Here is a 15,669-nt window from a genome sequence, read left to right on the forward strand (position 1 = left end):
TACTACAAATGGCAATGGACAGAGACACGGCCTGACAGCTGAGGTTATTTTTGGGACAGGCAGCTCAGGGGAGGGAGGTGACAAAGATGGCAAATGTCACCCTTTCATATAGAATATTTTCTGTATTTAACCGGGTTAAAACAGCATTTATGTTAATCTGACGGTGCGCTGATCAGTTTGGGTAGGCTACCGGCCTAATAAACCACCTGCTCCCCTCTGGATACGCCTTTTTAGCAAGTGTGTGGGTGTGATTTGATCTTGATATGGGTCTGGTTGATGTCATATGCGACCGTGCTCCTCAAGTCTGGTCCTGCAGACTCAAATAATGTATTAATAAAGAATGTGCACCCCTGTGGGTTCCCAGGACCAGATTTGAAGAACAGTTACGCCTATGGTACCAACTAATCTAAATATTCCACTTCAGTAGGCTAGTATTGTTTTAAGTGTAACAAATAGGCAGAAACCTATGAAATATGCACCCAAAAACCTACTGTCGGCTATTATTTGGAAAGAATGAGGAGGATTGTTTTTCTATGCATCCCTCTGTCACTCTAAAATCTGCCTCCCTCTTGGTTAGCTCTGATGATTATTTATCATCAGTTGGACATTTTTTTCTAGAATATGATCCATTTTATGGTTGTTACTTGTAATCTTGTTAGCCTACTCTGTATCACAGTGTTTTAGTTGGACATCTGTCCTGGGTAGGCAAATGTGCTGTACAAAACAATAAAACTGCAGATTGTTACATTTGAATGGGACAATTTTATGTTCGACCTTCATAGAGACATTATATACAATATTTAAGTCAGTATTCTGTATTGTTTATGTAAATGTAAACAGATGAAGGCTGAGTGATTTGCTCTATAAATGTTTTAACTACTGAGATATCATTGTAATCTGTCCTCAATGCATATCTTACATTTTGGAAAATATGTTTTGTTGACTTCCATTGCAGACAGACGTCACTAAAAATATCTAGGCCATAAGTGAGACATGTTAACACATTCCTCCAAGTTCCTGTGAAAACAATCTTAGTTTACAGCAAACAATTAACTCTACAATGGCCCACCCAAACACAGTGTGAACCTATGTGTGAACAAGGTTTTCCAAACTTTAGTCATTACTTGCTGATGTAGAGTTGTTACATTATTATGTCAGGCATGAGAAGGATGAGACACTAGAGGCTGTGTAGTGTCATGCAAGTTTGACATTCCAGTTCAAGAGGCAAGTGATTTAAATGATTGACAATAAGATTAGAAGGATATCTCATAGATTTGGTTGCCTTTCCCATGCACTTCTTGATATAGCCCAGTATTCTTGATTATTCTATTCTCTCAAAGGTGTGTTTCAATTCTAAATGACACTATTTCCTTGGTACACTAGGAACTAGTAATGGACCAGAACCTGTTTGGAGGGGCCCCCAGGTTTCTCACGCGGCCCAAGGCTTTCGCAGTGTGCGTGGGAAAGGATGCCACCTTGAGCTGCACCATCGTGGGCAACCCCACCCCACTGATTACCTGGGAAAAGGAGAAGCTACGTCTGACCTCTGGGGGCCGCTTCAAGATGGTGGATGATGGTGACGTCTACCGCCTCACCATCTACGATCTAACCCTGGAGGACAGCGGCCAGTACATGTGCCGGGCCAAAAACAATGTTGGGGAAGCATATGCATGCGTAACCCTTCACGTAGGCCTTCCACAGGAGATGGTGGAGAGGGCCCCCGTCTTCATGGTCAAGCCTACCTCCGCACGCGTAGGCCTGGGGGGCGATGTTGTCTTCCACTGCCGGGTTGCGGCTTACCCAGAGCCCAAATTTGACTGGGAGAAGGACGGGCGTTACCTGGCCGAGACTAACCGCATCAAGGTGACATCGGACAGTGACAGCAGCTCTCTGAGGATCCAGAGCGTGCGCAGTCTGGACAGCGGCACATACACTTGCCGGGCCCAGAATTCGGTAGGCCGCTCTAACTCTGCAGCCACCTTGCTTGTAGACACCCAGGACTCCCATCACCTGGGCAAGGACAAGAGCACCTCCCTCCTCTCCCACCTGCAGAAGCGTAAAGAAGGGATCTCTATCTACTGCACGGCCGAGACCAGCAGCTCCACTTACAACTCCACCACCACCTCCTCGACCGCCACCACTATGGTCACAGACGGGCTGGGCCTTCTGGGTCTAGACCACAGCAGCGCAGCACTGGTCAGTCATCTGCCCAAAGGCGTCTTCACCCGCACCTGCACAGTGACTGAAGGCAAGCACGCCAAACTCAGCTGCTTCGTGACAGGCCACCCCAAGCCTCACATCATCTGGAGGAAGGATGGGGGGAACATTGGTGAGGGACGCAGACAGATCATGTATGAGGACCAGGCCGAGAACTTCATCCTCAAGATCCTGTACTGCAAACAGAGGGACAATGGTCTGTACACCTGTAATGCCTCCAATATGGCTGGACACACCTACAGCGCCGTGCTGGTGATAGTTAAAGGTAAGCCAAAAAATATATAAAAATCACAAATGGTTGGTATTTCAAGAGCGATGTTTGATTGGAATATAAATTATGCAGAATAGTCCATTTATTCCATCGATTATTATTTTAATTTGAGAGTGCATCACATCTAAAAATGTTTAGCATTAGTTTTTCCATATTCTGCCATTACCATACTCCCAAGTCTAGTTCATCACTCGGCTGTTGAGGATAAAGGGCAGGTCGTTTTCTTTAACGTTTCCATAACGAGGCAAAGGGATTCATGTGTATTTAAGGGACATGACAATGCTTGTCATGTGGGGAGATGACCTTAGATTAACTCTCTCTCATTGCTCTATATGAATTGCTGATAATCGACTAGTATATAACATATATAGCATTTGTTTAAGTATAGCTCAAATGTCTCTGCAATGCAGTCCTGCATAACAGTGGAGTTTGTCATTCTTGTGATGTTGAGGTCCCCCTGTACACGGGCTTATGTATGTGAAAGCATTGATTTCAAAGAGTGTTTAAAGGCCCAATGCAGCCATTTTTACATTTTTTACATTTGACATTTTAGTCATTTAGCAGACGCTCTTATCCAGAGCAACTTACAGCAGTGAGTGGATAAAACATTTTTTCTTCCCCCATACTGAGCTCATTATCAAATAATTTCTGTGAGACAGTTAAGTACCTTATTGTGATTGTTCTCAATTAAAATGGTCATAAAGAAACAAAAATAGCTTCTTAGCAAAGAGCAATTACTCCAGCAATAATTTTACTAGGACTGTCTGAGTGGTCTGAGTGGAGAGGTTAATAACGGAAAAATGAGCTGTTTTTCACCGCATGTTGATGTCTCCATGGCAACTCTCCATTCCACCAAAACAGGCTGAAATTTCAGGCGGTCTTTACAAACAGCTTTTACACTAAAAGAACATTATCAACAATTGTACAATTCACAGTATTATTACAATTTCATTGTGTGGAAATATACTGTATATAAAACACAGGAAAATCACATGGTCCTGTACTGGGCCTTTAAACATGATAGTGCAAGGAATCTGAAGAGGTTAACCGAGGGTGTGCTGTCCTTGAGATATCGGATAATGTCATACAGTCATGCTCTTACAGAAATTAGTCTCTATCCACACGAAAATAATTAACCAAAGTGAGCTAAAACGTTCACCTGAGCACAGTTTTACTTTGCCCCAACATAGACTTAAACTGTGCAACTAAGTGGTGGAATGCTGGCAGCTAAATGAAGGGGGAGTGTCATGTTTCATCTATTTTCTGCTAGTGATGAGTAGTTCACAGTTGCAATGATGGCCATTAGGTGCCAGAGCTAGGGTGATTTTCCATGAGCAACTCCTGATTTGCTAGAAGCCTGGAGCATGGAGATTTATCAATGGCGGTTGTTAATCTCGATCTCAATTTGACAGCGAGTGCAGTGCCCATGGCAGTGATTTTGGTTGCATCTGGTTATACAGTAATTGACACCAGATAATGGATTCTTGAGAGGCTTTGCAAGCGAGAGGGACTGTATCCCTCCACCCTTTATGTACCAGTGTTTTTATCAACACCAGATCATTTGATGACCCTCTGGTGTACAATAAGAACCTCTAGGAAATGTCATAATTGAAACATACTCAGTAGTCACAGTCCCCAGCCAAACATTCAAAACACACATTCAAATGTTATATGGAAAGATGATACCAGCACATAAACGCTAAACTAAAATGTAAGTGAATATGGTTTAGCCTCTGTTCCTTCTCAACTGTTTTCAAAGAGCATAAGCCAATATTTAACCTTTTACTGCAGTGGGCTAAACACGGGTCACACAGTATGTCTTGGTAGCCTTAAACAAATTTACTTTGAAGCACAAGTCTACACCTCACACACATGGTTATGGTCTTAAAACAAAGAAGACACCTGTACCATGTCAGATATGGAGTTGAAATGCATTCCATTTTGAGTTTGCATCACAATATTACACTTGATATATATCATATAAGACTGATATATAACAAAACAGTTTGACATAGAAACACCTGATTTTCGGGTGGGTTTTTGAAATAATGTTAATTAATTAAGAAATAATGAAAAATATGAATAACATTCCACCCATGAGGTAACTAGGTCATTTGACTGTGCTGCCTATTTTGAAATAATGAATAAATAGAGGTGATTATTCTGAGTGCTGATGTCTTGTTCTAAACTTGTCCAAATGGAAATGCAGTACATAATAATAGCCCTGTAAGGAGCCTTGTTAACTCATTCCATAATAAAGTAAACAGACAGTTAAATCGTAGAGAACTAAAGCATTCTCAAAATGTGATGTTTCCTTTTGTTGCTGAAAATGGAACAGCACTTGTCTATGTAATCTGCTTTCTAAGGACTGTAAATTGTAGTTTTATTTGATGGAAATACTCTGGGATGTATTGGAGCTCATAGAAATCAGTCCTGTAGAATGTGTGTGTATCACATGAGGTGGACACATGACAAAATGCTGGCTTGGACTGGTCGAACCATGGGTTGTTGATGGAGTACAGCTGAAATACATAAGTGATTGAAACTTTAGTACTGTACAAGTACTTTAAAGGTTGAATCAGTGAAATTACGTTGCCACAGGCAGCACCGGAGATATTGAGATGAGCGAGAGTCACACGCAGTATCTGCCTATGTGCACAGATTCGTTTTTTGCTGTGTACAGTGTGGTAGCCAGGGCACCAAAACAGTAGAGAAGTTGAGTCTCGCGCTTCAATGCTCTTAGTTGTTGCTGTTTACTTTCTGCTGAGAACATTTCAAAGTAAGATACATTCATTTAATTACAGGAGTCACTCACCTTTTTAAAAATGTTCTGCAATCTTCCTATGTCAGAGCCCAAGGCAGGGTATGGCATATTCAAATAAATACATCCATTGTATCTGCAAAACAGTAAGAGATTGACTTTATGAGCAATTGATTTACGCATCCACCAATTTCCATAATTTCACTCACCTTCTGACAATTATTCTGTGTTCTTTCAATGATCCTCAGAGCCCAAGGTGCCGTTCAGGAGGAAGCTGCAGGATGTGGAGGTCCAGGAGAAGATGACGGCCACGCTGCTGTGTGAGGTGCCCATCTCCACAACCCAGGCCAGCTGGTTCATGGAGGAGACGCGACTGGAGGACTGCTCCAAGTACCGAATGGAGGAGGAGGGCACCATGCGGCGCCTCACCATCCACAACGTCACCACCAATGATGATGCCGTCTACATCTGCGAGATGAAGGAGGGGAGCCGCACCGTGGCCGAGCTCACTGTGCTGGGTACGAGAGACATTTTCTTGTATCTATACAAATATTATGCAACATTATCAACATTGAGATTGTTCCTACATCATACTTTGATGGAAAATATATCAGACAGAAGTTTACAATTAAATGTTGTGCAGTTTCATCATGTAATAGGCATTACTGCCTATTACTGTCAAAACACTGTAAAAATATACTGTCAAAGTACTGTCAAAATATACTGTCAAAATGCAGTGTCAAAATATATTGTCAAAATATACAGTCAAAAAACTGTCAAAACATTTAATGATGCAAAGGGAGTCTCCAATTTCCTTTCTGACCTTTCAAGGGGGCAATAACCTTGGTATTCAGTTTACACAGAGTTAGTGCTGCAGCATTGTAGACTACACTTGCCATTTGGTGACCCTTGTACTTGTCACTCACAGGCAACATCACTAAGAAGCTGCCCAGGAGGACTGTAGTGCCAGTGAGTGATACAGTGATCTTCTGCGTTGAGCTGGAGCACCCCTGTTCTGACGCCTACTGGACACGCAATGCCGAGCGTCTGAAGCCGGACACACGCATAATAATTGCGTGCACCCTCAGGCAGTACACTTTAACCATCAGCCAATGCCAAGCTGACGACTCAGGAGAGGTGGCCTTCATGGCTGGAGACTGCAAGACCTCCACAAGATTCTCTGTCACAGGTGACCTACAAACATAGACCTACATGCATAGCACAGACTCTAAAGCCCTTTTCCTGTCACAACATCAAATTAGGAAATCCTACGTTTAAATTCCATTTGGATTAATCTGATCACAAAGGTTAACTATATTTATTTTATTTCACCTTTATTTAACCAGGTAGGCTAGTTGAGAACAAGTTCTCATTTACAACTGCGATAACCAAGATAAAGCAAAGCAGTTCAACACATACAACAACACAGAGTTACACATGGAATAAACAAACATACAGTCAATAATACAGTAGAAGAAGAAAAAAGTCTCTATACATTGTGTGCAAATGAGATAAGATAAGGGAGGTAAGGCAATAAATAGACCATGGTGGCGAAGTAATTACAATATAGCAATTAAACACTGGAATTGTAGATGTCCAGAAGATGAATGTGCAAGTAGAGATAATGGGGTGCAAAGGAGCAAGATAAATAAATAAATACAGTAAGGGGATGAGGTAGATGGATGGAATAATTACAGATGGGCTATGTACATGTGCAGTGATCTGTGAGCTGCTCTGACAGCTGGTGCTTCAAGCTGGTGAGGGAGATAAGAGTCTCCAGCTTCAGTGATTATTGCAGTTCATTCCAGTCATTAGCAGCAGAGAACTGGAAGGAGAGACGGTCAAAGGAGGAATTGGCTTTGGGGGTGACCAGTGAGATATACCTGCTAGCAAAGACTTGTAGATGACCTGGAGCCAGCGGGTTTGGCGACGACTAAGAAGTGAGGGCCAGCCAACGAGAGCGTACAGGTTGCAGTGGTGGGTAGTATATGGGGCTTTGGTGACAAAACGGATGGCACTGTGATAGACTGCATCCAATTTGTTGAGTAGTGTTGGAGTTGTTGGAGTAGAGTGTTGTAAATGACATCGCCAAAGTCGAGGATTGGTAGGATGGTCAGTTTTACGAGGGTATGTTTGACAGCATGAGTGAAGGATGCTTTGCTGCTGAATAGGAAGCCGATTCTAGAATTAATTTTGGATTGGAGATGTTTAATGTGAGTCTGGAAGGAGAGTTTACAGTCTAACCAGACACATAGGTATTTGTAGTTGTCCACATATTCTAAGTCAGAACCGTCCAGAGTAGTGATGCTGGACGGGCGGGCAGGTGCGGGCAGCGATCGGTTGAAGAGCATGCATTTAGTTTTACTTGCATTTAAGAGCAGTTGGAGGCCACGGAAGGAGAGTTGTATGGCATTAAAGCTCGTCTGGAGGCTAGTGTCCAAAGAAGGGCCAGAAGTATACAGAATGGTGTCGTCTGCGTATAGGTGGATCAGAGAATCACCAGCAGCAAGAGCGACATCATTGATGTATACAGAGAAGAGAGTCAGCCAAATAATTGAACAACAGGCCCTCCGATTTGACACTCTGAACTCTATCATAGGAGTAGTTGGTGAACCAGGCGAGGCAATCATTTGAGAAACCAAGGCTGTTGAGTCTGCCGATAAGAATGTGATGATTGACAGAGTCGAAATCCTTAGCCAGGTCGATGAGTACGGCTGCCCAGTATTGTCTCTTATCTGAGGTGCACCCATGACCAGCTCGGAAACCAGACTGCACAGCGAAGAAGGTACGGTGGTATTCGAAATGGTAATCAGTTTGTTAACTTGGCTTTCGAATACCTTAGAAAGGCAGGGTAGGATAGATATAGGTCTGTAGCAGTTTGGGTCTAGAGTGTCTCCCCCTTTGAAGAGGGGGATGACCGTGGCTGCTTTCCAATCTTTGGGAATCTCAGACAATACGAAAGAGAGGTTGAACCGGCTAGTAATAGGGGTTGCAACAATTTTGGCAGATCATTTTAGAAAGAGAGGGTCCAGATTGTCTAGCCCATCTGATTTGTAGGGGTCTATATTTTGCAGCTCTTTCAGAACATCAGCTATCTGGATTTGTTCTATATATCTGCAGATACATCATATCACTGACTTTTCTCAGGATTTATCATACATATGTGAGCCATTTCAAACTATACCTCCCTACCTACCAGCTGCCAGAAAGCATCCTCCTGATCCCCCCATCGATGTGGTGGTGCGCAACAAGACAGACTCATCCATCACCCTCCACTGGTCCCCCCCAGACAGTGACCGCCCTGTGCCCATCAAGGGGTACATGGTAGAGAGGAGGAAGGTGGGTGCCCAGACCTGGCAGAGGTGCAATGGCATGGAGATCAGCCCCTTTACTGAGATCACGATCCAGAACTTCACAGAAGAGGCCAGCTACCAGTTCCGCATTTCTGCAGTCAACAACTATGGCCAGAGCCAATACCTGGAGGTGCCCGGGACCTTCTACCTTGGTGAGACAGACAAACATCTTCTTACTCCTTAATACTTGGTTTTATTGAAGAAGAAACTAATGGCAGTCTAGGAATACTCCTGGAGATGTATGAGGTAGACAAGAAGAATGTGGGTCTGCACCAAGACTTTTAGGTAGAAGGTGACTTGTACTTAAGAGTAAAATAACTAAGTACACTCTTAGAAAAAAAGGTGCTATCGAGAGCCTAATAGGGTTCTTCGGCTGTCCCCATAAGAGACCCTTTGAATTACCCATTTTGGTTCCAGGTAGAAGATTTTGAGGTTCCATCTACATAGAACCCAAAAGGTTTCTACCTGGAACCAAAAAGGGTTCTACCAGGACCCTAAAATGGTTCTCCTATTGGGACAGCAGAATAACCTTTTGGAACTTTTCAACGGGTACTCTCAATCAAACCGTAATAAGAAAAAATATATAAAAACACCAGCATGCTACTTTTGTAATACTGATGTGATTCAACCATTTCTTACAGAGCCCAGTGCAGAGGTGAAAACAGGCCTGATGAACAGCACAGCCATCTCAGGTGAGGAGGCCTCACTCTCCGTGGATCTGTCTGCCGTGTGCTCTGGCTTCTGGTCTATCAACGGACGCCTCCTGCGTAGTGGTGGTGACTACCTCATCACCCGCCAAAAGACCATGCACACGCTGATGATCCGGACGGTCTTGATGGAGATGAACGGAGCCGTGGTCAAATTTGTGGGCGGTGGCTCTGAGAGCACTTGTATACTCAAAGTGAAGGGTAAGCACTGGAATAGGGGGCAATGCCAAGAATAAGAACTGTGGTTGAATATGCATATCTTCATTAGCATGATGCTTTGAGTTGCCTGTATAAATCAAATCAAATAAAACATGCTTTGTAAACAACAGGTGTAGACTAACAGTGAAATGCTTACTTACAGGCACTTCCCAACAATGCAGAGAGAAAGAAAATAGAGAAATAATAGAAAGTAAAACATGTAATAATACAAGTAATAATAAATACACAATGAGTATAAAGGCTATATATATATATAATCAAAAAAATGTACTATCTATAACCGAAAAGGGTTCTTTGGCTGTCCCCATGGAGAAGAACCCTTTGTTGAACCCTTTTTGGTACTACTGTAGGTAGAACCCTTTTGGTTCCAGAAAGAACCCTTTTGGGTTCCATGTAGAACCCTTTCCTCTCTTTCTTATGGATCTATTAACTAATTTACCGCATGGTGATGTCACCAGGCAGACCAAAACTCCATCCCACCCAAACAGGATGAAATTCTAGACTTTCTTTACAAATAGCTTTTGCACTAAAAGGGCGTTATACTCATTTTCACAATTTCACACTATTATTCCAACCTCATAGTGCTGTACAAGCAGTTAGGAACCTCATCTGTTAGCTGTTCTGTTGGTAGACAGTCACCATCTTTCCATTGGAATTTCCCATACAACAACTACAATTCAATACTCTGTAATAAGCATAGCCCCGGTAGCTTATGTGAAACCTCTATTTACAGCTCCACCTATCCGGTTTACCAGTAAGTCTGCTCACACTGAGGTGGTGACCTGCAGCGCCCAGTCCTCCGCCCAGCTGACCACAGAGGTGTCTGATTACCATGCCCAGGTGTGTAGTGGTCCTTTTGTAGCTCAGTTGGTAGCGCATGGCGCTTGTCACACCGGGGTAGTGGGTTTGATTCCCAGGACCAGCCATGCATAAAATGTATGCACGACTGTAAATCACTTTGGATAAAAGTGTTTGCTAAATGGCATATATTTTCTAATGGCATATATATATATAAAGTCCAGATGACTGAATTAATTAATGAACCCTGTTAGGGTTAGGAGTAGTGTTATAAATACAAAAATACTTAAGACTTTCTCTTTTGAATTGTTCAGATTCAATTCACTGTGTAAATCACTGTGTAATGCTCTCTCTTGTGCGGATTGTGCATTTCAATGTTTCCTCCGACTCTGTAGGTGGTCTGGATGAAGAATGGACGGGAGCTGAAGATGGGCAAGAAGTATGAGTGCATAACCACTGACCACAAGAGGATCCTGATGGTGCACAATGTCACTGAAGAGGACACGGGAATCTATGAGTGTGTCCTAAACGAAGACAGAATGTCCCTGAAGCTTTCTCTAAAAGGTAGAACAGGACAGCCGAAATATCAAGAATAAAGACTCAACTCCTGTAGTAATCTATCATGCTAGAAATAAGAAACCACTCCAATGTCTACAACATATTAATATGTCCTTTTTGACACCTGGTGGAAAGTGGAAACCTGATCCCTCAGATTCCCATATAATTGTAATACAATAACAGAAACAGCTACATTTTGTACAGCTTCACTGAAAACCCGTTTTGTACTTTATCTTTATTTTTTACATATGACAGATGTTGTTACACTCGAAATCCAGTAGGTTAGTCTGACCCCGGATCTTAAACTGACACGCGTATGAAGTGCAACCTCTAACCTACATTGCCTACAGAAAGCCCCTCTCACACCACGTGACACACAGGGACAGACTGGGCTGTGACAGCTAACACCAGGTGGTAGTGAGTCGTCTAGCATGGGAAAGAGCTCTCTGTCATCATGTAATAAAGTCCAATGTGTCACTGGTACCGTCCCCAATCCTCCAACCACGCACAGGCAGACACCCACCTATCATTTGATGGTGTATGAAATGTAGCTGTTTGGTTATAAAAGCATAATCAAATATTTGTAAAGCGAATAAATCATCATAGGTGATTCTTATTGCATATTTTTTGTCATATTCAATTCCACATGGGCCTTTGTTAACATTTAATCATAACCTTAAGGTATTAATAGATTTCCACCACGACTCTATAAACTAAAAAGACAAATCATGTTTTTGTTCTTGATGACAAATCCATCCATGTTTCTCTTCCAGATGAAGCAAAATTCCTGAACAAGCCAAGGGGTCCCATGGGGGTGGCACCTGCCCTCAGTGGGCACCTTGAGTTGAACTGTGAGGTATCGTCTGCCAGCGGGGTGGTGGTGTGGAGGAAGGATCAGACAGTGGTCATTGAGGACCAAAGAACTACCATTATCTCCAAAGGGACACAGAGGAGACTGGTCATCAAGAACGCCAAGAAGAGTGACGAGGGACACTACTCCTGCGAGACAGCGGAAGACAAAGTCACATTCCAGGTCAAGATAAAAGGTAAGAGAGAGAAGGAATGTCTGTAGAGCACACCGGACAAACAATATCATTGTATTCAGCTTGTAGAATACCTAGTCATATTTTTTTTTAAGCTAGAAAACTAGTGTCCCCTCAGAATCCCAGACTGCCCATACAAATACTGTTCCTGTTTTGAGTGTTCAACCCCCCAGAAAAGGTTTCTGATTTTACTTAGCCATTCCATGACTGTTCCCTCAGAAGTTCAACAGGCTGCCTTCACCAACAAGGACTCTGTACAGAAGGAAGTGAGAGCTACTCTCTCCCAGAAAGCCACTCTGAGCTGTGAGGTTGCAGATACCAAGACAGAGGTGAAATGGTACAAGGACGGCAAACAGATCATTGCAAGTAAAACTGTCTCCATGGAGACAAAGGGCAAGAGTCGTCTGTTGGTAGTAGACAAAATGGAGAAAAAGGATGCTGGAGAATACACCTGTGAAGCTAGAGCAGAGAAGCTGGTCTTTAAAATACATGTGTCAGGTAAGCCAAATATTGAGTTACTGTCTATTGTCTACTTTTGAACGAGGTTGCTGGAGTGGTTGTCCATATGCCAGTCTTGCAAATTTGAAGCGTTTTCCCCTTAGTCCTTGGTGATGGTTTGAACAATGTACAACATTTGAATTTCTTCAGCTCTGCTCATTATGTTAGAAATGTATGGTTGTTTTGTTAGTTTCAATTGTGTTCTAATTGAGACCTAAAAATGTGTAAGGTTATCAGATAAAATATTGTTTGGAGATATGGGCTTCAAAGCTGTTTCATTGGATGATTTTTCTTTCATGGCTTCTGAGGACACCTCAATGATGCGATGTGTCTGCCTCTACTATATTAGTGCTGTAGCTGGTTGACTATGGCTGTTATGTATGTCAATGCTACCCATGTCTGTCCAGTGTCGAAAAATTATTCCTGTTTTCATTATTTGACCCCTACTATGCCCCTCCATGATTGTTCCCTCAGAAGCCCAACAGGCTGCCTTCACCAACAAGGACTCTGTACAGAAGGAGGTGAAAGCTACTCTCTCCCAGAAAGCCACTCTGAGCTGTGATGTGTCAGATTCCAAGACTGAGGTGAAATGGTACAAGGATGGCAAGCTGCTGACTTCCTGTAAGAGAGTCTCCATGGAGACAAAGGGCAAGACTCGTCAGCTGGTGATAGAGAAGGTGGAGAAGAAGGATGCTGGAGAGTACACCTGTGAGGTTGGAGCAGAAAAACTGGTATATGAGATACAGGTGACAGGTAAGGAGGATATTGACTTGCTGTCTTGTCTCCTTTCTGCCCGATTGCTTGAATGGTTGTCTGTCTGCTCTTCACATTAATGAGGAATTGGACCTTGCATGTTACAGGCACCAGCAGTCCGCCACCCCACCTCCAAGCACTCTGAGCTCTTCAGCCTAATATCTATTGCTTCTAATATTGTTATGTAGCCCAGCTCATTGTCTTTTTTCAATTATATGTGACATTTGAATTGTCCATTTTCTTTATTCTTCCACATATTCCTTGTTAATATGTATTCACTCCTTTTTCGCCGGTCTCTAATCAACTATCTGCTTGCACCTGTTGCGCCTGTTACGCACAGCAGGTGTGTCTTCTTAAGTACGTCTTCCTAATTTGTTTGTACATTACTGATGATAAGGCTGAACCGTATGCTCCTTTTTAGTTTATTAACTTTGTACTTTTTGTATTCTTTTGAGCGTAGATTAAATTAAGCATATTATTTTTGCACATCGGCCTCCTTGGGTTATTCCTTTTCATGGTTTTGAGTGCCAGTACCTTTTGAACTCTACATATTTTTTTTTTCCTACACACCGGCTGCCTTCCATTGTAGCCTGACTGCAAACCCTCATACTAGCTTTCTGCTCTACACATTGGACATGTTTATCTTAGGGGAAAATAACTATTAAATATTTACCTCTCCCCTTGGATGCTTTGGCAAGTGTACTGTTGAATTACATTTAGCTTTTGTCTCAGTAAGAACCAAATGCCTAGTTTTTTGTCATACTGATAAAGTTGAGATCTTAGGATTAGTTGATTCCATCAGACAAGGGGCTATGTTTGAGGCTTCAACGTTGTTTCCTTGCTTGATTTGGCTCTGGTTGTTTTGCTTTGTGGCTTATGGGGACGTCTCACTGGTCTCTGTCCCTTTTGTGGCTGTGTGTCTATTCCCATTCTAAATTTGAACTGCTAATGGTTGATTTACAGAGGCCCAGGCTGCCTTCTCCAATAAGGACTCTGTACAGAGAGAGGTGAGAGCTGCTCTCTCCCAGAAAGCCACTCTGAGCTGTGAGGTGTCTGATACCAAGACTGAGGTGAAATGGTACAAGGATGGCAAACTTCTGACTTCCAGTAAGACAGTCTCCATGGAGACAAAGGGCAAGACTCGTCAGCTGATGATAGAGAAGGTGGAGAAGAAGGATGCTGGAGAGTACATCTGTGAGGTTGGAGCAGAGAAACTGGTCTTTAAGATACATGTGACAGGTATGGAGGATATATTGGATTTACTGTCTGTCTATTGTTTGCTCTGGGGCATATAGTGGGACGAATGGTTGTCTATATGCCTGTCCTACAAATATTTATTTGATAAAACTTGTCTTTGACAAAGGTTGTTTAATTTGTCGAGTTGTCTTCCCAAGTTGACATCTCCTACAATCTGTGTTGCTGCTCTAGCTTATATTACATCTGAATAGTCTGTTTCTGTGTTTGTTGCGCAGTTTGTTTGTCTCCGTACCATGGTAGAATTGCTGACAGTTAACTCTCGGTGTCATTCTGGAGACAATTCTTCCCATGTCTGTACAGGACAGTAAGTGGTGTGTTCTGTGTTTGGTGCTGATACTGTTTGACCCTAAATTAAGTATTTCTGCCATTGTGCCCCTCCATGACTGTTCCATCAGAAGCACATCAGGCTGCCTTCACCAATAAGGACTCTATACAGAAAGAGGTGAAAGCTACTGTCTCCCAGAAAGCCACTCTGAGCTGTGAGGTATCAGATACCAAGACAGAGGTGAAATGGTACAAAAATGGCAAACTGCTTACTTCCAGTAAGACGGTCTCCATGGAGACAAAGGGCAAGACTCGTCAGCTGGTGATAGAGAAGGTGGAGAAGAAGGATGCTGGAGAGTACACCTGTGAGGTTGGAGCAGAGAAACTGGTCTATAAGATACAGGTGACAGGTATGCAGGAGTTGTTTTTTTAGTTAGGAGCCCTCTGTGATGTGATTTAGGTTTTGGTTGCTTGAATGGCTGTCCGTTTGTCTGTCCTATTTATTAAAATGGTATTCTCCTTATTTAAAGATAATCGTAAGAGATTTTCTTAAGTCGGAGAAGATGTTATGGGACATACACAGTTACATTTTTAGTTCTGTTTTTTAACTTACAGCTATTTAGTTATTTTCTTTGCCTTAGCATTTGTGAGTTTTATCTTGCCAAAAAATAGGTTTAATTGGTTGTTTTGATTGCGCACAGCATTGTCCTTTGAACATTTTGTCTCGATTCACAGATGTTTCTCATGGGGATATCTGAGTGCTCTGTTTCCCAGTTTGTTGCTCTGGACTGTGTGTCTGTCTCCACGCCACATTGGAATTTCAGTTTGTACCAATTTGTCCAATAATCTGTACCAGTTTGTCCAATAACTCCCGTATTTGTCCAGTCTAGAGATATGGTTCCTGTTTTCATGTGATATTGAGGTTTCTCATTTCCATCATATCCCTCAATTGTTCCTCCTTTAGAAATGA

At 42.6% G+C, this 15,669-nt stretch overlaps 1 protein-coding gene across 11 annotated transcripts in view; it reads left to right on the forward strand.

The window, feature by feature from the left end:
- The window catches only part of LOC109874533 (obscurin), a 134,593-nt gene that overhangs the window by 620 nt on the left and 118,304 nt on the right, over nt 1–15,669 (forward strand). For all 11 annotated transcript variants that reach the window (XM_031809833.1, XM_031809839.1, XM_031809841.1 and 8 more), the window contains exons 2-13: nt 1,384–2,482; nt 5,498–5,767; nt 6,178–6,438; nt 8,449–8,754; nt 9,244–9,510; nt 10,262–10,368; nt 10,722–10,890; nt 11,658–11,930; nt 12,147–12,425; nt 12,900–13,178; nt 14,142–14,417; nt 14,831–15,109. In XM_031809833.1, coding sequence (XP_031665693.1) covers nt 1,393–2,482; nt 5,498–5,767; nt 6,178–6,438; nt 8,449–8,754; nt 9,244–9,510; nt 10,262–10,368; nt 10,722–10,890; nt 11,658–11,930; nt 12,147–12,425; nt 12,900–13,178; nt 14,142–14,417; nt 14,831–15,109 — 3,856 coding nt within the window. In that variant the 5' untranslated portion in view covers nt 1,384–1,392. The remainder of the gene's footprint in view (nt 1–1,383; nt 2,483–5,497; nt 5,768–6,177; nt 6,439–8,448; nt 8,755–9,243; nt 9,511–10,261; nt 10,369–10,721; nt 10,891–11,657; nt 11,931–12,146; nt 12,426–12,899; nt 13,179–14,141; nt 14,418–14,830; nt 15,110–15,669) is intronic.

The sequence above is a fragment of the Oncorhynchus kisutch genome, linkage group LG30 (assembly GCF_002021735.2).
Source record: "Oncorhynchus kisutch isolate 150728-3 linkage group LG30, Okis_V2, whole genome shotgun sequence".
Taxonomy (NCBI): Eukaryota; Metazoa; Chordata; class Actinopteri; order Salmoniformes; family Salmonidae; genus Oncorhynchus; species Oncorhynchus kisutch.